At 40.1% G+C, this 23,646-nt stretch overlaps 1 protein-coding gene across 4 annotated transcripts in view; it reads right to left on the bottom strand.

Moving 5' to 3' along the window:
* LOC143652448 (protein FAM169B-like) overlaps positions 1-23,646 on the bottom strand; it is a 212,003-nt gene that overhangs the window by 96,375 nt on the left and 91,982 nt on the right. For 3 of the 4 annotated variants that reach the window (XM_077124073.1, XM_077124075.1, XM_077124074.1), the window contains exon 3: positions 11,104-11,203. In XM_077124073.1, the coding sequence (XP_076980188.1) occupies positions 11,104-11,203 (100 nt within the window). Of the gene's footprint in view, positions 1-3,899; positions 7,806-11,103; positions 11,204-13,139; positions 13,602-23,646 lie in introns of those variants that run through there. The other variant, XR_013160672.1, reaches the window with a different exon arrangement.

Raw genomic sequence — 23,646 nt, 5'->3', positions numbered from 1 at the left:
ACCTAGAACCCAAGCTGCCACGCAGGCTGGAGGTCCCAGTCCAGAATGTTCTTCCAACTGCCAAATCTTACTCCCCCACCATGGCTGTCCCACCAACCACACAGACACAAGCTCAGGGGTCTTAAATTTTCCCCTTCTCTTAAATTATTCAGTAGTATTACCAAACCAACAGGAAATCAGGAACCCTCCCCCAGCCTTCCTTCACTATCACATCCAACCACCTGGTCTTGACTTTTCTGTTTCTCCAGCTCCCCCTCTAAGGCAAGCATCTCTGCCCTGGGAGCTCACAGCCTCCCAGGTGCTCATGTGCTTTTTTCCTTCCTTCCATCCATCCATTCGCCCTTCCTCCCCTCCAGGTGAGGGCACCTGCTGAAAGCTGATGCTCCTCCAGACATCTCTAGGTATCTTTCAGGACAGGACACAAGACCCTTTATAAGTCCCCTTCAGCACTACCTCCCCTGTAGGTGAGGGGCCAGAGCTCCATAGGGAGACTTTGCAAAAGGGAACTTCAAAACATTCCTTGGTTTCTGGAAGCCCCTGTGCCTCTGTAGGAATGAAGTACAGGCACCACTGGTGAGCCTGGGGAAAAAGGGCCAGAGTCCCAGAGAAGTGGGTGGTGGAATTGCTCAGGTTTCCTCACACCTGTATTTTGGCCAGACTGCTACTTTCCTACCAAGAACCATGGATGGATGCCCTCCACTCCAAGCAATGCCCACGAGTTCCCTTATTCTAGAAATTCCCATAGCACTGTGGTGTTTGACTTGTGCACAATTTGCCATTTTTAATCAGCCTGAGACTCTGGGGCAGACGCTACCCAATCCTGTGATCATCTGACCACGGGGTCGTATATGAACAAAATATTAATTAAAATAAATTACTTAAGCCACCGAGTTTGCTGAGAAGAGGAGTTAGTCTAGAAAAGACTACAAATGCTTCCCGGGGACTTGCAGAGAGGGTTTCCATCCTCAGAAAGGATGCTAAAAGGATGAGTGCAGACTGGCTGCTCGGAGAAGCCATCTTTGCGTGGCTCCCAGTCCGGCCCCAAACACGGGCAGCTTTGCAGCTGGGCTCCCCGCACTCCCGCTTTCTTTTCAATCCATTGCATGGGGTCACCGGCATCCCTGCCAAGCCAGACACGGACATGGACAAGGGCTCTGAAATCACCAAGGACTTAAAGGAGAAGAAGGAAATTGTGCGGGAGGCGTAGGATGGAAAAGACACAGCTGCTAACAGGAATGCTACGAGGAAAACTCAAGGTAGAAGGAGGTGGGGAGGAAGAGAAGGAGCAGGAAGAAGGCGAAGGTGAGGAAGAGGATGGAGATGAAGACGAGGAGGCTGAGGTAGTCATGGGCAACCGGGCAGCTGAGGACGATGAAGACTGATGTGGACACCAAGAAGCAGAAGACGGATGAGGATGACTAGACAGCAAAAAAGGAAACACTAAACTTAAGAAGAAAAAAAAAGGCCACCGTGACCTACTCACCCTCCACTTCCCATCTCAGGCTGTGCACGTGGCCGTGGGGCGCAGGGGCCCGCAGTGGGGTGCAGAAGCCCCCCGCAGACCACACGCACCCTCCGCCGCCCAACCAAAACCACAACGTGAATGTGCAACAGGGGAGCAAAAAAGAACCAAAACTTCCAAAGGTCTGCTTTTTTTTCTTAAAAGCACTTTTAAAAGGAAAATTTGTTTTTTTTACAGTTTATGTTTTTGTACATATTGTTAGGGGTCAGCCATTTTTAATGATCTCAGGTGACCGAACCAGCCTTTGGAGCGTCCTCTGTCCTACTTCTGACTTTACTTGTGGTGTGACCATGTTCATTGTAATCTCGAAGGAGAAAAAAATCGCATTAAAAAAATTCAAAAACAACAAAAAAATACCACCCTACTCTGAGCATTCCAGCAACTTTTTGTGTATATATACTTAGCTGTACTATAAGCAGTTCGTTTGTATGAGATGGTTAAAAAGGCCAAAGGTAAAGGTTTCTTTTTTTTCCTTTTTTTTGTCTATGAAGTTGTTGGGTTTTTTGGCCTGTTTGATGTGAAACAATGTTGTCCATCAATAAACCGGAATTTTATTTAGCTGAGGTGTTCTAACAACAACAACAAAAAGACACGTGCACAGGAGAGAAGGGGTCCCCCTCCCCCACAACCAAGGACACATCCAAAGGTGGGGCGATCCCTCCAGAACAAGGCCACAGAGCTGAGCAAGCCCAGCCAGGCTGGGAAAATGCTCAGGAAAATAGAGCTGTAGGAAGGCTGGGAGAGTGGGAGGGGGAAGTCCAAAGAGGAAATGCTCCTAGGCCAGGTGCTCTAAAGGTCACAGGTGAGCATCTTCACTGGGAAGGCACATGATCTCCAAATTAGGAGAGGCTTGTAGCTCAAAGTGGAAAGATAAGAGGAGTGCATTTAATATTTCTAAAGAAGCTCAAGCCTCTAGACCCAATGAATTTATATCCCAGGGGCAGAAAGTCCTGTGAATGAGATCCTGAAGCTGTAGCCCTTAATCTCTGAGAGCATGCAATGTGAAGAATGGGCCAAAAAGAATGAATATGAACCCATGCTGTTCCAATTTGCAAGGGGAAAAATGTAGATTTTGGAGCCAATGCCTGCTTCACTTAATGTCCCTTCCTATCAAGGATCTAGAGTGAATTATGACAATAAACAATTTAAAAAGAAAAATACAGTGAATTATGAGTTTGCAAATTGGATATCTGATAAGAAACTGGTATTGAGAATATATAAAGAATGATAAGAATTCAATAATAAAAGACAAACAAGCCAGTTCTCCAAAGATATACAAATGGCCAACAAGCAGGTGAAAAGATGTTCAACATCAGTAGTCACCAAGGAAATACAAATCCAAGCCACAAAGAGATACCACTTCACATTCACTAGGGTGACAATAATCAAAAAGACATATTTTTTAAAAAAAGACATATAATAACAAGCCTTGATGAAGATATGGAGAAATTGGAACTCTCATGCACTGCTGGTGGGAATGTAAAATTGTACAGCCACTTTGAAGACCAACTCCGCAAGTGAAACCATTGCCCTCCCCACTACATGAGACATGACGTCCAGGGATAAAAGCCTTCCTGGTGGTGTGGGAGATGACGCCCAGGGATGAACCTGGCCCTGGCACCATGGGATCAACAATGCCATCCTGACCAAAATGGAGAAAAGAAGTATAACAAATAAGGTAACAGTGGGTGAAAGAATTCAAATAGAGTCTAGAGGCTACACTAGAGGTCACTCTTACACATGCTTCAATTAGACATTGCTACCTATCAAAACTTGCCAAACCCTAATCAAAACCATTCCTGCCAATACTAAAAAATACCTAGGACCAAGGACATTATAAAAGATTCTACAAAGCTTCCATGTACTAGGGTAACTCTCCAAAACCTACAACCACCAGATGCGTCCCTGGACCAGATGAGCCCTGAAATGCAGAAGGGCCAGCCTCTCCAGAACATCAACTACTTCCATCCCCCTATCCCATATTATTGACAGCCCCTTCCAACATGGAAAAGTTAGAATTGGAATAGCCCAAATAACCCTAAAGACTCGGGGGAAGATCAAAAGTGATGGTGGAGTTATACAGAGAAGGTTGGGTTTAACAAATGAGTATGAGTGCTAAATCATTATACTGATATCTCTTTCAGCCTCCAGTACCTTAAAACAGCTAGAAATAAAAACCTAAAATTGTGAAATTGAAACCCATACCAAACTCTGATGTCTGTTCTACAACTAATGTTGTGATGTACTTTGAAATGTATTGCTTTTATGTATATATGTTATTTAAAGATTGGATTTAACAAATGAATGTAACTGTGGAATCATTATATTGATATTTCTGTTGGTCTCCAGTGTCTTGGAGCAGCTAGAAGAAAAAACAAAAAATCATGGAAATGTAACCCATACCAAACTTTAAAATCTATTCTATAACTACTTGTTAAAATGTACTTGGAAATTTATTGCTTTTTTGTATATATGTTATATTTCACAATAAAAAAAAATTTGTTGCTGTGCCAGGGCAGTTTGGTGGTAGAATTCTCACTTGTTATTCTTGCAGAAGACCCAGGTTTGATTCCTGGTCCATGCACTTTCCAAAAAACAAACAAGCAAAACAAACAAACAAATTCAACAAATGGTGCTGCAATAATGGGATACTCACAGGGAAAAAGAATGAAATGTGACCCTGCCATATAGCATAGAAAAAAAAGAAAGAAAAAAAAACTATACAGCTGCTTTGGAACATAGTCTGGCAGTTCTGCAAATAGATAAAGAATTACCATCTGATCAGCAATTCTACTCCTAGGAAGGTAAACAAGAGAGCTGAAAATATGTTCACACAAAAACTTATACACAAATGTTCATAGCTGCATACTCCCAACAGCCAGAGAGTGCAAACAGCCCAAGTGGCAATCAATAGATGAATGGATAAACAAAATGTGGTACATCCATATCCACAGAATGGATTATTATTCAGCCAGAAGAAGGAACAAAAACCTCAGACACTCTATGACATGGATGAACCGTGAAAACTTTATGGTAAGTGAAAGAAGGCAGTCTTAAAAGACCAATATTCTACGATTACATTTGTATGAAATGTCAGAATAGACAAATCCATAAAGACAAAGTAGATTAATAAATGCCTAGCACTGAAGAAGATGGGGAGAGGGGTGGGAGGGTGATGGAAAGAGGTGTGGGGTTTCTTACAGAGATAAAGAAAATGTCCAATTAAAAGTGATTGTTGCAATGGATGCACAACTCCATGAATATATTCAGAGACATTGACCTGTACACTGTAAATGGGTGAATTATATGATTATGTGAATTACAGCTCAATAAATAAAAGTCCATCCCTTAGGTTCAAAACACCAACCACAGAAATTTAGGAGGATATAGCTACGTCATAATAAGTCTGTGTGAAAAGCCTAGAGACCGAGCATACACAGTGATAACTAATCATCTCCCAGAGGTACGTGAACTTTGAGTTGATTCTATTGAAATGCCAAGGTAAACTGAGGCTAACTTTGTGGAAGCACAATGTCCTGTCAAGAAGGGTGACGAATGCTCTCACCATCCACCCCTGGAAGTCTCACTGCTCTCTTGACAAACACTTCTTGGACTGTTAAGTGCAAACCAATCACCTAGACTCAGCAGTCTGGGATGAGACTCAGGAGCCTGCATTTCTAACAAGCTCCCTGGTGGCCATGGGCCACACCTCTGAGTAGCAACGTAGGAAAATGAAGCTCAGAGAGGCTAAATCACTAACCCAAGACACCCACTCAAAAGGGGCAGGGGCAGGATCTGGATTCACATCTGACTAAACCCAAAACCCAGTTTTTTCCATCGTACCACCCACCACACCAGTTCTGGATGCCATGTTTTAGGTCTGAAAGAAGGATCCAGGGTGGAACTCATATCACAGAACAAGTGGCTGGAGAAGGACAGATGTGTGATCTCAACAGAAGACTCAAGAGATGTAGCAGTCACCCCCAAACCTATGCAAAGGTATTCTGGGGAGGAGACAAGCCCTCCTACCTGGGTGACCCCAATGTGAGGCTCCTGACTAATGAATAGACCTAGGGACACATCAGTAAGAGCCCCTCACAAGGAAGGTTCTAGCAATCAGAGCTGTCCCAGAATAGAACAGGCTGTCTCAGAATGTAAAAGCACAAAACACAGGCTGCTGTGATTTTGCACATCATAACCTTCATGGTTATGACATCCCTGTGCACCATCTGTAGTCCATCTTACTATCCTAGCCCTACCACAAATGAGGCATCCTTTGCTTTGATGATAAACATAAATCTTACAAAGACAAAACATCATGACATTCTGCTGGGGGGGTCTCCTCTCCTTTGTTAAAAAGAGAGATTAACAGGTGTTAGAGACATTAGCAGAAAACTGAAACTTTTCCTTCAATATATTTAGTATTAAAATAAAATTTAAAAGATCATCCTTTTCTCCTTCTGAAACTCAGGCATACCACCTAAAATCATCCCGGTAAACACTGGACCTAATGATCTAAATACCTTTCAACCATGAGCTTCTGGACTCTACATCCCTCCTCTAAAGCAAAATAACCCTGTCCTCTAGTATTGCCCAAATGGTTTCAAGTTCCTCTCACATCCCCATATCCTCCATAGAAAAGCTCCAGTTTGCTTCAGACACGGCCTGAGCAATAGAGCAAAGAGAGTTGAGCTAGAATTGACCTGGAAGATTATCTTTCCATTAATGCAGCCCCAGGTTACTTCTGCTTCCTGGATCACCATGCTTTCTGTTGACAGCTGCTGTGTCTTTTTATCCACATGGATATAAGCCTAGTATTGATCAATTAGTGCTTTTGGATGGGCTGTCTGACATTTACCCAACGAGGCATCTTCTGGATCAGTATTAAGAACAACTTTCTAATAATTAGGGTAGTTTAGAAACAGACTAGATGTGGCTCAGCGTTCCACTCCTAGGTATATACCTAACTCCACTTGGATATATATACCCAAAAGAATGGAAAGCTGGGATAGGAACTGATTCTTGTATACCCATGTTCATAGCAGCATTATTTACAACAGCCACTAGGTGGAAAGCAAACCCAACGTCCATCAACAGATGAACGGATCAACACAATATGGTATATCCATATAATATAAGGGAGTATTATCCAGCTGTAAAAAGGAATGAAGTTCTGTTTCATACTATGAATGAACTTTAAAGGCATTATGTTCAGTGAAATAACCCAGACACAAAAGTACAAATATTGTAGGATTCCATTTATACGAAATACCTCAAATAAGCAAATTCATAAAGACAGAGAGTAACTTACAGTTTACCAGGGAGTAGATGGAGGGGGAGTAAGGAGAAGTTATTGCTTAATGGGTACAGAGTTTCTGTGCTGGGTAATGAAATCGTTTTGGTAATGGAAGGTGGTGATGGTAGCACAAACTTATAAATGTATTAATGCTTAAAAGTGGTTCTAATAGCAAATTTTATGTAATATATATATATATGTTATCACAATAACAGTTAAAAAAAAAAAAAAAAAAAAGACTGTGTTGCTGGATTCTTGTCCCTGAAAGTATGCAAGCAGAATCTGTTGGGGAGGTTATTCTGACTTCCAAAGTTCAACCAGATGTTAACCAGAAGGCGCCAAGATCCTTTGTGCTCTAACACATGCAAAGGCATAGAGGAAGAGCAAGCAAAGGTGTGCCAGGATGGGATGAGCAGAGGAAGTCCTGCCAATCTCATACCTTCTCTCTGTCCTGGATGGGCCAAAGCCTTTTTCCTGCCTCAAATCATTCCATTTTCTCAACTCTCCTGTGAAGCAGGTGAGAGCTCCCCCATTGTGCAAGAAGGCTAAATAACTCTTCTTGGTCATCCAGTAAATAAGTTGGCAGGACCAGAATTCTATCTGATGTTGAAGTCCAGCTTCATACCTTATACCTGGCAGGGCACAGGAAGAAAGGAAAACAGAAAACTAAAGGGGCATCAGTTGATGGATATCTTGAATGCTATGGCAAGAGCTTTGATTTAATACAGGAGAACAGAAAACCACAACTTTTTTGATGGGGGGAGGGGAGTTTTTTACTCTTTATAAAGACATGATAACAGTTAATAATTAGCAAATAAAGGGAATAACAAAATAAGGGGAAACAGTAACTAAAAAGAAAATAAATAAAAGATGAGGCCAATGGGAGGTAGAGGCAGGCACTGAAGGGAGGTTCTTGGCAGCTTTCAGAAGTGTCCCCTAAGGAGATTTCAACCAGCCTCTGCCCAGGGAAACAGCCAGGAATGAGCCCTAGGAAGGAATAACACAATCAAGGGCATGAGTTTCTTCGAGCAACTTTTTGGAAAGTGCATTCACAGTTTCTGAAAGGGGAAAGTTGGTAAACGTCATTACATACATCATAAGAGCAGACTGCAGCTAATACTAACTGCTTGGTACTGGGGAACTCATGATTCCACGATGATTTTCCTTTACTCACAAGGATATCAGAAGTTACTGTGAAGGGCTCAACCAGCTTATCAATAATGAACACGTACACATGGTTTACCAAATGGCTTCTGATTCTTTTAGCTTCCTTTTAAACACACACAAATACACACACAAAAAAAACACAGCCTTCACAAATACAACTTTTAGAAGAAAATTACAAAGGAAACAGCAAGAAATTCTATATGGTCACAGGTTAGCCCAGGGGCACTGAAGCTGTGAAGAGCGTCCATTATTCCATCTTCATGTGACGTGCTCTGCAAATGTGCAACACGTTTGGAAAAGCACTCATGAACGCTGTTAAATATCAAATTAAGAACCACAAGGCACTGTTAACACCAGAGTGCTTTTTGGAAATGACGTGACATCATGTGGGCAACCACAACAGAGCCCACAGCAGTAGGAAAACATGTGGAAACTTTATTTAAAGTGCTATTATATAGAAGGAAAGGTCCGGAGTGAGATCTCTTGGAGCTTATGAATATTTATTACAGTACATTCTTGAAAACAACACAATATTAAGTCCCATATAAATAGGAAACAGCTTTACAAGAATCAGTCATATGTTTACATTATGCAAATTGTCATTAAAGACCTATAATCAGAGTTTTGGTAAATGTCTAAAAAGGAAGGGAGAAGCTGATGATATTTGGACATTTTCTTAAAATTGGCACATGAGGGCAGGCCACGGGGGCCCAGCAGGCAGGAATGCTTGCCTGCAATGCCAGAGGACCCAGGTTCGATTCCTGGTGCCTGCCCATGTTAAAAATAAATAAATAAATAAAATAATTTTAAAAAAAAAATTGGCACATGAGCAACCTGCTCTCAAATGTTCAGAAAATAGATGGAGAGAGGGAGAGGGGAAGGGAGGATGGAAGGAAGGAAGGACTGACAGATGGAAGGAAGGAAGGTGGCCAAAGGTGACAAAACATGAAAATTGGTGGATCTGAGTATCTGAGGTATGGGGTAGGTTGTAGTTCTCTGTATGAGATATGTATTATTTTTGCAACCATCTCTTAAGTTTGAAAGTGTTTCAGTTTTTGTTTAAATTAGCACATGGTTTTTGACAATCTGTTACTGAGGAGTCCCTGTGGTCACATCTCATTTCACTCACTTGGTGGTCCTGGTGAACCACAAATTTAGGGCAAGTCAAAAGGCCTGGGGTCATCACAGCTCCTCTGTGATGCGTCAAAGTCAAGGCTTTGTTGAAGCTTATCTGGGTGGAAACAGGAGACCTCCTGAACTTTGACCTGAAAACTCTCACACAGTTCTCAGTTACCCCCAACCTCAGAGCAGTGAGAAGGCTTTGACAACATACCAAGAACTCCTGGACAACTAGCTAAACAAACTCGGGCTTCATGTTTTGCAAAGAGGAGAAGCAGTCACAAGACATATTTAAGTGCACATAACTTTTCACAGTCAACGACATCCTCCTTATACTTTGTGACACAAACTAAGTAGGGACTCCTCTGAGTACAAACCCAGTCAGATATGGGGACTAAGAAGAAAAAGTCGATCTACAGGAAGTGGAAAGCTGAAGAAGGACCCCATTTGCAAACTATAGGTAAAAACTTATAACACTCAAATGTCAAAATTTCATAATTTAAGAAGGGCTAATTAATTAAAGGATTATCATTATAATCAGGAAAGCAGTACCTGGTCATTATAGGAAATCTGAAAACACAGAAAGATACAATAAAGGAGAAATTTTCTAAATGGATTGACTTTAAATTGAGATCTCCAAAAGACCAGGTACAAGACGCTTTCCTTGCAGTTCACCAGAGGGTGCCATGGTACCTAGGTTCAGGGACACCGATGCTCTTGATTGCCAATAGTCCCTAGACCCCTTGCTGCATATGCAACTGCGAGTGGGCTGTGCCTCTTCTCCAAAGACCTCACTCCAAGAAGCTGAAAGCCCCTCAAGATGGCCTCCTCATAATGCAGAGGAAGGATAAAGGGGTTGCAAATGGTGCAATCTTTAGCACCAGAAGCAAAACCCCCACCCAACCAAGACCAAGCAAAACTCTCCTATCAGGCACCAGCTGTGTGGCCATGGGTTAGCTACTTAGCTACTCCAGGGCCTCATTTCATCATCAGTATGTTGGGGATAAGAATGGTCTCTGCTTCACAGGGCTGTTGGGACACTCCAGAGAAGGTGCTCCACCCTACACAGAATTCTGTACATGTTGTTAACAAGAACAGCAGATGCCGCCCTCAAAAGTACCTCTGACCACTGCCACTGTGGGCAGCAGATGTCTAATGTCTTTAAACAGAAATCAGTATACAACTGATGCTCATTATTCATGGATCCCATATTTGCAAATTTTTCCACTCGCTAAAATTTATTTGTAATCCCAAAATCAACACTTATGGCAGATTCGTAGTCATTGTGGACTTGCAAGAAGGGTGAAAAATTTGATTCACCCAATGGGCACGTCCCCAGGTGAGGTTGAACAAGGCACCACTCTGCCTTCTTGATCCAGCTCCCAACTACAAACAAGTCCCCTTTTCACAGTATATGTAGTACCACTATTTTTGCATTTTGTGCCTTTTTTTTTTTTAGTGATTTCACTGTTTAAACTGGCCCCAAAACATAGTGCTGAAGTGCTCTCTAGTGTTCCTGAGCACAAGAAGGGTCTTACAGAGAAAATACAAGTGTTAGAAAGCTTCATGCAGGCATGAAATATGGTGCCATTGTTAGCCATGAGTATGGTATTAAGGAATCAAGAATATGAATTAAATAAGGAATCTTTACATAGAAACACACATAGAACAAGGTTATATATTGATAGATCGATAAAAATGTTGTGACCAGAGGCTCACAGGAACCTAGGAGTAATGGTTCAAGACTTGCTAATTCCACGATCCAGCAACTTTACAGAACTTAATTCCCATAAATAATGGGAATATGTGTCAATAAACTGAAATGATAATACACTATGGGATCCCTAAAAGATGAAAAAGAAAAAATTCTGTTGTACCTTGATGTTTTCCTATGGTCAACCTAAACAACACAATCATCATGTCTTAGATATGTGATTCCATTAGTTATATAGAATTAAAACAGAGTCCATAATTTTAAAATCCATTAAAAAGTACCAACCTGTCTTTGTATCCCGTGGATTAACCAAAACCAATATTTTATGTTGAGGTTCATCCTGGTACACAGTGCAAAAGCAAACAGATGAAGCTTCAAGTTTAATCTAAAAAATAATAAAATAACCAGTTTGTTCTTTCATCACAGAATGGTGTGGTAATTTGAAATTATACATACCCCAGAAAAGGTCATGTTCTTTTAATCCATTCCCGTGTGTGCAGACCTATTGTAGGTGGGCCCTTTTGATTAGGTTATTTCAATTGAGATGTGACCCACCTGATTCAAGGTGGCTCTTAATCCTTTTACTGGAGTCCTTTATAAGGGAATAAAGGACACATTAAAAAAAAAAAAAAACAGAGAAGCTCACGGAAAAAGCCCCAGAGATGCTGCAAGATAAGGACACAACCAGAGAAGATAATAGAGACAGAAGCTAAAAGAGAGAAGCATACAGAAGCTCAGAAAGGAAGCCACTGAAGTTGGAAGCTGGAAGTAACAAAATACAGAGAGAAGGAACAGCAGAGGCTGGCTATGTGCCTTCCCCATGTGAATAGGTGTTCCAGATGCCAGCAGCCTGGCTTCAGAGCCCAGGTATTGTCCTGCTGATGCCTTGAGTTGAATAATTTCACAGCCTAGGAACTGTACATTGTAAGTTAATAAATCCCCACTATAAAAGCCAACCCATTTCTGGTATCTTGTATTCAGGAAGCTTTAGCAAACCAAAACACATGGGCATATGAAATTACTTAGCAATTAATTAGTATGGAATTCACTAAAAGAAAACTTACACAGAGGGAATTTGGTAGGACTTAAGCAGCACAGTTTTGAAAAATGGAAGCCTTACCCACTCTGAACTAAACATGAGGGAAATTTGACAAAGGCCCTTTCCCCCATCTCTTACCCAGCAAACTTCCTCTTTTCATTGTTGACATGTCTGTCTAGCCACAAATTGACTAAACTTCTGCTCTGCAGACCACCCTGTGGATCACTCCCTTCTTTATTGAATATATATATTCTATATACACTGAGGATGAGCCTTCTCAATCCTTAACCTCCTTGGGTCTCACAGCATACAAAAGTAGAGGGCTGCAAACCCACCAGAGACCCTGTACCTGCCACACCAGCACTGGGCCCTGGGCCCCTGTGAGTGCTCTGTGGAAACATCCAGGGATGTGTCTGCCTCTTCCCAGGATGCTGCTAATGCCCAGACTCTGCTGCTGCCCAAGCTCAAGGTCCTGTGAGCAGTCCCAAGAAATCCAGCCTCTCTCTGTGCCCTTCGGGTGTGGCTTTGGCCCTGCATCAGCACCAGGGCAGGAAGCCTCATTGCTGGGTGCTGACTGCCAACTGTGAGAGGAGCACAGAACAGCAAGTGCTGGAATCATCCCAGATCCTGCTCTCAAGGAACCACATCCATCCTCGTGACCCTAAAATCCCACCTCTCCTGGCTCCCAAAGCAAAAGTTCAACACATTCTGCTACAGAATCTATTTTGAAAATTGAAGTGAGTGTAAGAAAATGAGACAAGAATATGTCAGCTAAGCTAGGCAGGCAGGTCGCTTGTAAAATTGCACAGGAGGCTACCACAGCTTCAGGGGACTATTTAACAAAACCCAAGAGCCATATGTTCACACGTTGGTGCCTCTGCATCTTCAGCACCACACTAATAGAATGGCTATATGGTGGCCCTGCCATTGTGGTTACACGAAGCACGGTGCATCTACGACGGCCATTATGAGGCCACTAAAAATAATATTTGCAAAGGATCTTATCAACACAGATAGGGGCTTATTATTGAGAACCTTATATTCAGAGCGTAAACTCATCCATGTTAAAAAAAATATGCACAAAGAGAGGACTGAGGGAAGTCAGTGGAGTAGAAAGCTCCAAGAATTGTTCCATCAACCTAAACAACTACTGAACTGGCAGGAACTGTTTGAACCAACTATTTTGGAACTCTAGACTCTAGTAGATCACTTGCAACATTCAGAGAAGAGCTGGACTAAGAGGCTAGTACACATCAGAAAATGTCAGTGAATTTTGCCTTACCATCCCCACCCCCTCACCATGAGGCAGGCAGCTAGGGGGCTGTAGACCATGTTCTTGGTACTGCTTGCTGCTCCCGAGGTAGGCACTAAGGGACTTTTCGCTGAAAAGTCAGGGATCTATGCCAATTGCCACTTTTGATTACGGAACTACATAGAGGTTTCAACACCCAAAGTCAAAAGCAGCAGGCTGGGGAAAACATTTAAAGGGATAGTACATTTTTATTTTTCCCTTTCTCCATTTGAGCATAAACATACTTTGAAAAAGTCACTGATGACTTCAGCCCTCAACAACCAAAAGTGAGTAATCTCTAAGGTGGAGAATTAGATTCCAGAATTACCACACGATACACAAATTGTCCAGTTGTCAACAAAATTACAAAATAAACAGAGAAACATGGAAGTATGGTGCATTTACAGGAAAAAAATAATTTTACAGAAACTATCCCTAATAATGGTTAGAATAATCGGAGACATTAAATCAACTCTCTTAAAGGAAACCATGGACAAAGGACAAAGGAAATTAGGAAAACAATGTTTGAACAAAATAAGAACATGAATAAAGAGACAGAAATTATAAAAAGGAAGAAAACAAATTCTAGGTTAAAAAGCACAATAATTGAAATGAAAAACTCACTAGAGGGGTTCAACAGCAGATGTGAATAGGGAGAAGAAAGGATCAGCAAACTTGAAATAAGACTACTGAAATCATTCAGTCTGTAGAACAGATAGGAAAAAAAGAATAAGGAAAAAGATAGCGCCTAAGGGACCTGTGTGATCCCATCAAGCATACCAATATACATTGTGGGAATCCCAGAAGAGGAACAGAGAAAAAGGCAGTGAGAACACTCAAAGAAATAATGGCCGAAAACTTTCCTAATTTAAAGACATGAAGAGACAAATTCAAGATGTTCAAAGAAGTCCAAACAGGATAAACCCAAATAGACCTATACCATACCATGTTATAATCAAACAGTTGAATGCCAAAATAAAGAATTCTGAAAGCCACAAGAGAGAAACAACTTGTCAATAAGTGCTGATTTCTCATCAGAGCCATGGAGGCAAGAAGGCAGTGGGAAGACATATTTAAAGTGATGAAAGAAAAAAACGGCAACCAAGAATTATATATCTGGCAAAAGTATCCTTCAAGAATGAGGGAGAAACTAATACATTTCTAGATAAAAAAAACTGAGAGTTCATTACCTGTATACCTATCCTACAAGAAATGTGAAGAGGAGCACTTCTGTCTAAAATGAAGGCACACTAAACAGTAAATCAGATTCATTAAGAGAAAATAAAGAACAATAGTAATGTAATGATAGGATAGAGATGTATAGGAGTAGAGGGCTGTATTCTATGAAAACTAGCATGCTGCTATTAAAATAGATAATTATAAATTCAAGATGCTACTATTTAATCCCGAAGGTAACCACTAAGAAAATACTATACATATATATAAGAAAAGAATAAAATGGTATGCCACAAAAAAATCAACAAATACAAAAAGGAAGTAATGGAGGAACTGTGGAAGGAAAAAGATCTAAGACATACAGAAAACAAATAGCTAAATGCAGCTGTAAATCATTATTATCAATCACATTAATATAATGGATTAAATGCTTCTATTAAAAAGCAGAGATTATACACCATGCTCAAGTAAGATTTGCATCAGTAATACAAGGGTATTTCAAAATACAAACATCAACAATGGAATACACCATACAAATAGAAGAAAGGAAGAAAAAAAATTCGCATGATTATTTCAGTAGACACAGAAAAGCTATTTCATAAAATCCAGCATCCTTTCTTGATAAAACAGTTAACCAGGAAAAGAAGGAAACTTCCTCTAAATGATAAAGGACATATATGAAAAACTACAGCTAATATCATATTCAATGAAAAAAAACTTAAAGCTTTTACCCTAAGGTCAAGAACAGAAAAAGGATGCCTGCTTTCCCTATTGTTGATGAATGAATATTGTACTAGAAGATTTAGCCAGAGCAATTAGGAGAGAAAAAGAAATAAAAGGTATCTAAATTAGAATGGAGAAGTAAAACTATCTCTATTTTGTAGATAACTTGATCTCATATAAAAGAGCCAAAAGACACCACAAGAAAACTATTAGCACTAATAAATGAATTCACCCAAGTGGTGGGTTACAAGATCAACAGACAAAAATCAATTGTGTCCCTATACACTAGCAACGAATAATTTAAAAAAGAAACGAAAGAAAACAATTCCATTTACAATAGCAACTAAAAGAATAAATATCTAGGAATAAATTTAACCAAGGAGGTAAAAGACTTATACACTAAAAACTACAAAACATTGCAGAAAGAAATTTTAAAAGATCTAAATAAATGGTAAATAGTCCCTGTTCATAGAACCGTACAGTACTGCCATAAACACAGGCAAAGAGACCAATGGAAGAGAATTGAAAGTCTAAAAACAGACCCTGTCCGGGCAACTGATTTTCAATAAAGGCACTAAGTACATGCAAAGAGAAAAGAACAGTCTCATCAACAAATGGTGCTGGGAAAAATGGATATCTACATGCAAAAGAATGAAGTGAAACCCCTACTTCACACCATATACAAAGATCAACCCAAAATGGATCAAGGAACTAAATATAAGAGCTAAAACTATAAAACTCTTAGAATATAACATCAGAGGAAATTCTCATCACCTGGGATTTGGCAACAGATGCTTCAATGTGACACCAAAAGCAACAGCAACATAAGAAAAAATAAGTAAGTTGGACTTCATCAAAATTTAAAACTTTTGTGCATCAGTGGAAATTATCAAGAAAGTGAAATGATAACCTACAGATTGGAAGAAAATAGTTGCAAAACATATATCAGAGGCGCGGCGCCCACGCCCCGAAGCAGCCGACCCACCCGCCCTCCTCTTCCCCTCTTTGTCCGCCGGCCCGCCGCGCGGCGCCCACGCCCCACAGCAGCCGACCCGCCCGCGCTCCTCTCCCCTCTTCCCCCTTCTGCTCCGGCGGCTCTCCAACCACCACGGTGCCCTCTTCCGCCTTCACCGGCTCCTCCGCCACCGGCCTCGACAGCCTTGCCACCCTCACCTTTCCTCCTCCAGAACAGCTACTGGGGGAGTAGAGACAATACAGAGCAGCTCCTGGAGCCATGACGGAGATCAAAGGGACGGCGTACCCCATCCTAGAACGGCTGACCGTCTGGGAGAACCAGCTCCAGTGAGATCACCGAGGGGCGCGGGCTCTCCTGGGTGGGACGGCAAGCGGCCAGAGTCCCTCCCTTCCTCCTTCCCAGGCCAGCTGGCAGAATTGGACAGGTGGTCCCCTTGGGCCACGGTGGCTGGCACCCCCACCACGCAAGGCCCCCCGGACCAACTGAGAGAGTTGGGTCGGAAATCCCCAGACTGCGGAGAACAGTGACCGGGGGGTCCCTTCCAAACACGTGACTACCCGGTCCGGCTGGGAACAGTGCACTCTCCCGGGCTGCGACAGCTGGCGCCCTCCCGCCACGCTTGGCGCCCCGGGTCAACTAGGTAATTCGGCCGGACGCTCTCCCGTGCTGCGGCGGCCGGCGACCCTCCCCGCGTTCTGAACCCCGGGCCGGCTGGCACTCTTCCAAGAGGCTTTGGCTGCCAAATCTCCCCTACGGTGAGAATTTTCCAGAGTTAAAGGACCCACAGCAACTTTCACTGGTGGAACCCGTACACAAACATGTGCCACGAGCGCCACCTACTGGGCAGGATAAGAAAAACAGAACCCAGAGATTTCACAGAAAAATCTTTCAACCTGTGGGGTCCAAAACCCAGGGAAATCTGACTAAATGCCCAGACGCCAACAGAAGATAACGGATCACGCTCAGAAAATTGAAAATATGGCCCAGTCAAAGGAACAAACCAATAGTTCAAATGAGATACAGGAGCTGAAACAACTAATGCTGAATATACGAACAGAAATGGAAAACCTCTTCAAAAACGAAATCGATAAATTGAGGGAGGACATGAAGAAGACATGGGCTGATCAAAAAGAAGAAATAGAAAAACTGAAAAAACAAATCACAGAGCTTATGGAAGTGAAGGATAAAGCAGAAAAGATGGAAAAAACAATGGATACCTACAATGACAGATTTAAAGAGACAGAAGATAGAATTAGTGATTTGGAGGATGGAACATCTGAATTCCAAAAAGAAACAGCAATTATACAGAAAAGAATGGAAAAATTTGAACAGGGTATCAGGGAACTCAAGGACAATGTGAACCACACAAATATACATGTTGTGGGTGTCCCAGAAGGAGAAGAGAAGGGAAAAGGAGGAGAAAAACTAATGGAAGAAATTATCACTGAAAATTTCCCAACTCTTATGAAAGACCTAAAATTACAGATCCAAGAAGTGCAGCACACCCCAAAGAGATTAGACCCAAATAGGCATTCTCCAAGACACTTACTAGTTAGAATGTCAGAGGTCAAAGAAAAAGAGAGGATCTTGAAAGCAGTGAGAGAGAAGCAATCCATCACATACAAGGGAAACCCAATAAGACTATGTGTAGATTTCTCAGCAGAAACCATGGAAGCTAGAAGACAGTGGGATGATATATTTAAGTTACTAAAAGAGAAAAACTGCCAACCAAGAGTCCTATATCCAGCAAAATTGTCCTTCAAAAATGAGGGAGAAATTAAAACATTCTCAGACAAAAAGTCACTGAGAGAATTTGTGACCAAGAGACCAGCTCTGCAAGAAATACTAAAGGGAGCACTAGAGTCAGATACAAAAAGACAGAAGAGAGAGGCATGGAGAACAGTGTAGAAAGAAGGAAAGTCAGATATGATATATATAATACAAAAGGCAAAATGGTAGAGGAAAATATTATCCAAACAGTAATAACTCTAAATGTTAATGGACTGAATTCCCCAATCAAAAGACACAGACTGGCAGAATGGATTAAAAAACAGGATCCTTCTATATGCTGTCTACAGGAAACACATTTTAGACCCAAAGATAAACATAGGTTGAAAGTGAAAGGTTGGGAAAAGATATTTCATGCAAATAACAACCAGAAAGAGCAGGAGTGGCTATACTAATATCCAACAAATTAGACTTCAAATATAAAACAGTTAAAAGAGACAAAGAAGGACACTATATACTAATAAAAGGAACAATTAAACAAGAAGACATAACAATCATAAATATTTACGCACCGAACCAGAATGCCCCAAAATACATGAGGAATACACTGCAAACACTGAAAAGGGAAATAGACACATATACCATAATAGTTGGAGACTTCAATTCCCCACTCTCATCAATGGACAGAACATCTAGACAGAGGATCAATAAAGAAATAGAGAATCTGAATATTACCATAAATGAGCTTGACTTAACAGACATTTATAGGACATTACATCCCACAACAGCAGGATACACCTTTTTTTCAAGTGCTCATGGATCATTCTCAAAGATAGACCATATGCTGGGTCACAAAGCAAGTCTTAACAAATTTAAAAAGATTGAAATCATACACAACACTTTCTCGGATCATAAAGGAATGAACTTGGAAATCAATAATAGGCGGAGTGCCAGAAAATTCACAAACACATGGAGGCTCAACAGCACACTCTTAAACAACAAGTGGGTCAAAGAAGAAATTGCAAGAGAAATTAGTAAATACCTAGAGGCAAATGAAAATGAAGACACAACATATCAAAACTTATGGGATGCAGCAAAGGCAGTGCTAAGAGGGAAATTTATTGCCCTAAATACCTATATCAGAAAAGAAAAAAAGGCAAAAATGCAGGAATTAACTGTCCACTTGGAAGAACTGGAGAAAGAACAGCAAACTAATCCCAAAGCAAGCAAAAGGAAAGAAATAACAAAGATTAGAGCAGAAATAAATGAAATTGAAAACACGAAAACAACAGAGAAAATCAATAAGACCAGAAGTTGGTTCTATGAGAAAATCAATAAGATTGATGGGCCCTTAGCAAGATTGACAAAGAGAAGAAGAGAGAGGATGCAAATAAATAAGATCAGAAATGGAAGAGGAGACATAACTACTGACCTCACAGAAATAAAGGAGGTAATAACAGGATACTATGAACAACTTTACGCTAATAAATACAACAATTTAGATGAAATGGACGGGTTCCTGGAAAGACATGAACAACCAACTTTGACTCAAGAAGAAATAGATGACCTCAACAAACCAATCACAAGTAAAGAGATTGAATTAGTTATTCAAAAGCTCCCTAAAAAGAAAAGTCCAGGACCAGATGGCTTCACATGTGAATTCTATCAAACATTCCAGAAAGAATTAGTACCAACTCTCCTTAAACTCTTCAACATAATCGAAGTGGAGGGAAAACTACCTAATTCATTCTATGAAGCCAACATCACCCTCATACCAAAACCAGGCAAAGATATTACAAAAAAAGAAAACTACACACCAATCTCTCTAATGAATACAGATGCAAAAATCCTCAATAAAATTCTAGCAAATCGTATCCAACAACACATTAAAAGAATTATACATCATGACCAAGTAGGATTCATCCCAGGTATGCAAGGATGGTTCAACATAAGAAAATCAATTAATGTAATACACCACATCAACAAATCAAAGCAGAAAAGTCACATGATCATCTCAATTGATGCAGAGAAGGCATTTGACAAGATTCAACATCCTTTCCTGTTGAAAACACTTCAAAAGATAAGAATACAAGGGAACTTCCTTAAAATGATAGAGGGAATATATGAAAAACCCACAGCTAATATCATCCTCAATGGGGAAAAATTGAAAACTTTCCCCCTAAGATCAGGAACAAGACAAGGATGTCCACTATCACCACTATTATTCAACATTGTGTTGGAAGTTCTAGCCAGAGCAATTAGACAAGAAAAAGAAATACAAGGCATCAAAATTGGAAAGGAAGAAGTAAAACTATCACTGTTTGCAGACGATATGATACTATACATAGAAAACCCAGAAAAATCCACAACAAAATTACTAGAGCTAATAAATGAGTACAGCAAAGTAGCAGGCTACAAGATCAACATTCAAAAATCTGTAGCTTTTCTATACACCAGTAATGAACAAACTGAGGGGGAAATCAAGAAACGAATCCCATTTACAATTGCAACTAAAAGAATAAAATACCTAGGAATAAATTTAACCAAAGAGACAAAAAACCTATATAAAGAAAACTACAAAAAAACTGTTAAAAGAAATCACAGAAGACCTAAATAGATGGAAGGGCATACCGTGTTCATGGATTGGAAGACTAAATATAATTAAGATGTCAATCCTACCTACACTGATATACAGATTCAATGCAATACCAATCAAAATTCCAACAACTTATTTTTCAGAATTAGGAAAACCAATAAGCAAATTTATCTGGAAGGGCAGGTTGCCCCGAATTGCTAAAAACATCTTGAGGAAAAAAAACGAAGCTGGAGGTCTCGCGCTGCCTGACTTTAAGGCATATTATGAAGCCACAGTGGTCAAAACAGCATGGTATTGGCATAAAGATAGATATATCGACCAATGGAATCGAATAGAGTGCTCAGATATAGACCCTCTCATCTATGGACATTTGATCTTTGATAAGGCAGTCAAGCCAACTCACCTAGGACAGAACAGTCTCTTCAATAAATGGTGCCTAGAGAACTGGATATCCATATGTAAAAGAATGAAAGAAGACCCGTATCTCACACCTTATACAAAAGTTAACTCAAAATGGATCAAAGATCTAAACATTAGGTCTAAGACCATAAAACAGTTAGAGGAAAATGTTGGGAGATATCTTATGAATCTTACAACTGGAAGCAGTTTTATGGACCTTAAACCTAAAGCAAGAGCACTGAAGAAAGAAATAAATAAATGGGAGCTCCTCAAAATTAAACACTTTTGTGCATCAAAGAACTTCATCAAGAAAGTAGAAAGACAGCCTACACAATGGGAGATAATATTTGGAAATGACATATCAGATAAAGGTCTAGTATCCAGAATTTATAAAGAGATTGTTCAACTCAACAACAAAAAGACAGCCAACCCAATTACAAAATGGGAAAAAGACTTGAACAGACACCTACCAGAAGAGGAAATACGGATGGCCAAGAGGCACATGAAGAGATGCTCAATGTCCCTGGCCATTAGAGAAATGCAAATCAAAACCACAATGAGATATCATCTCACACCCACCAGAATGGCCATTATCAACAAAACAGAAAATGACAAGTGCTGGAAAGGATGCGGAGAAAGAGGCACACTTATCCACTGTTGGTGGGAATGTCAAATGGTGCAACCACTGTGGAAGGCAGTTTGGCGGTTCCTCAAAAAGCTGAATATAGAATTGCCATACGACCCAGCAATACCATTGCTAGGTATCTACTCAAAGGACTTAAGGGCAAAGACACAAACGGACATTTGCACACCAGTGTTTATAGCAGCGTTATTTACAATTGCAAAGAGATGGAAACAGCCAAAATGTCCATCAACAGAAGAATGGCTAAACAAACTGTGGTATATACATACGATGGAATATTATGCAGCTTTAAGACAAGATAAACTTATGAAACATGTAATAACATGGATGGACCTGGAGAATATTATGCTGAGTGAGTCCAGCCAAAAACTAAAGGACAAATACTGTATGGTCCCACTGATGTGAACGGACATTCGAGAATAAACTTGAAATATGTCATTGGTAACAGAGTCCAGCAGGAGTTAGAAACAGGGTAAGACAATGGGTAATTGAAGCTGAAGGGATACAGACTGTGCAACAGGACTAGATACAAAAACTCAAAAATGGACAGCACAATAATACCTAATTGTAAAGTAATCATGTTAAAACACTGAATGAAACTGCATCTGAGCTATAGGGGTTTTTTTTGTTTTGTTTTGTTTTGTTTTTCTTTTTTCTTTTTTTTTTTACTATTATTAATACTTTTATTTCTTTTCTCTATATTAACATTTTATATCTTTTTCTGTTGTGTTGCTAGTTCCTCTAAACTGATGCAAATGTACTAAGAAATGATGATCATGAATCTATGTGATGATGTTAAGAATTACTGAGTGCATATGTAGAATGGTATGATTTCTAAATGTTGTGTTAATTTCTTTTTTTTTTCTTTCCGTTAAAAAAATATATATTAAAAAAAACATATATCAGAGAGGGCTTAATTTCCAGAATATACAAAAAACTTTTACAATGCAACAACAAAAAGGCAAACTAACCCAATCAAAAAAATGGGCAAAGTGATATCCTCACAAGCAATGAGGACAACCAAATCAATAGGCAGTGCCCTCAATCTTGGGGTTTGTTCATATGAAACTTATCCTCGCAAAGGATAGGCTAAGCCTACTTAAAATCTGGCCTAAGTGTCACCCCCAGAGAACCTCTTTGGTTGCTCAGATGTGGCCCAGCTTTCAGGCAACACTGCAAGCAAACTCACTGCCCTTCCCCTCTCTATGTGGGACATGACTCCCAAGGGTTTAAACCTCTCTGGTAATGTGGAACAGAAATCCTAGAATGAGCTGGGATTCAGTATTAAGATTGAGAAAACCTTCACGACCGAAAGGGGAAAGAGAGAAATGAGACAAACTAAAGTGTCAGTGCTTAAGAGATTTCAAACAGAGTAAGAGGTTATCCGGGAGGTTATTTTTATGCATTATATAGATATCCCCTTTTTAGTTTAAGGTATATTAGAAAGGCTAGAGAGGAAGTGCCTGAAACAGTAGCCATGTTTCTTTAAGATGATTGCATAATGATATAGCTTTCGCAATGTGACTGTGTGACTGAAAACTAGTTCTAATACTCCTTTTATCTATGGTATGGACAGATCAGTAAAAAATATGGATTGAAAATAAATAAATAATAAGGGGAACAAATGTTAAAATAAATTGGGTAGAGGGAAATACTAGTGGTCAATGAGAGGGGTAACGGGTATGGTATGTATGAGTTCCTTCTTATTTCTTTTTCTGGAATGATGCAAGTATTCTAAGAAATGAGCATGGTGATGAACATACAACTATGTGATGATATTGTGAGCTACTGATTGCACACCAAGTATGGAATGTTCATATGTTAAGAATGTTCGTGTCTGTATGTTGTTGGACAATCAATAAAAATTTAAAAAACACAAAGTATTCAATCAAAAAATAAAAATGGGCAAAGGACTTAAATAGACAGTCCTCCAGAAAAGATAAACAAATGGCCAATAAGCATATGAAAAACTGCTTAGCATCCATAACCTTTAGAGAAATGGAAATCAAAATGACAATGAGGTACCACTTCATACCCACAAAATGACTACTTTTAAAAAAAGAAAAGAAGTTTTGGAGGGGATGCAGAGAAAGGAACTCTAGACCACTGCTGTGGGAATCTACAATGGTGCAACCACTGTGGAAAGCAATATAACAATTCCTGAAGTTAAATATAGACTTATCATAAGACCCAGCAATTCCACTTCTAGGTATATACCCAAAGAAAGTGAAAACAGGGTCTCAAATAGATTCTTGTA

This window comes from Tamandua tetradactyla, chromosome 12 (assembly GCF_023851605.1).
Source record: "Tamandua tetradactyla isolate mTamTet1 chromosome 12, mTamTet1.pri, whole genome shotgun sequence".
NCBI classification, from domain to species: Eukaryota; Metazoa; Chordata; class Mammalia; order Pilosa; family Myrmecophagidae; genus Tamandua; species Tamandua tetradactyla.
Note: the sequence above shows the minus strand (reverse complement) of the source record. Positions and strands in the feature narration are given on the sequence as shown.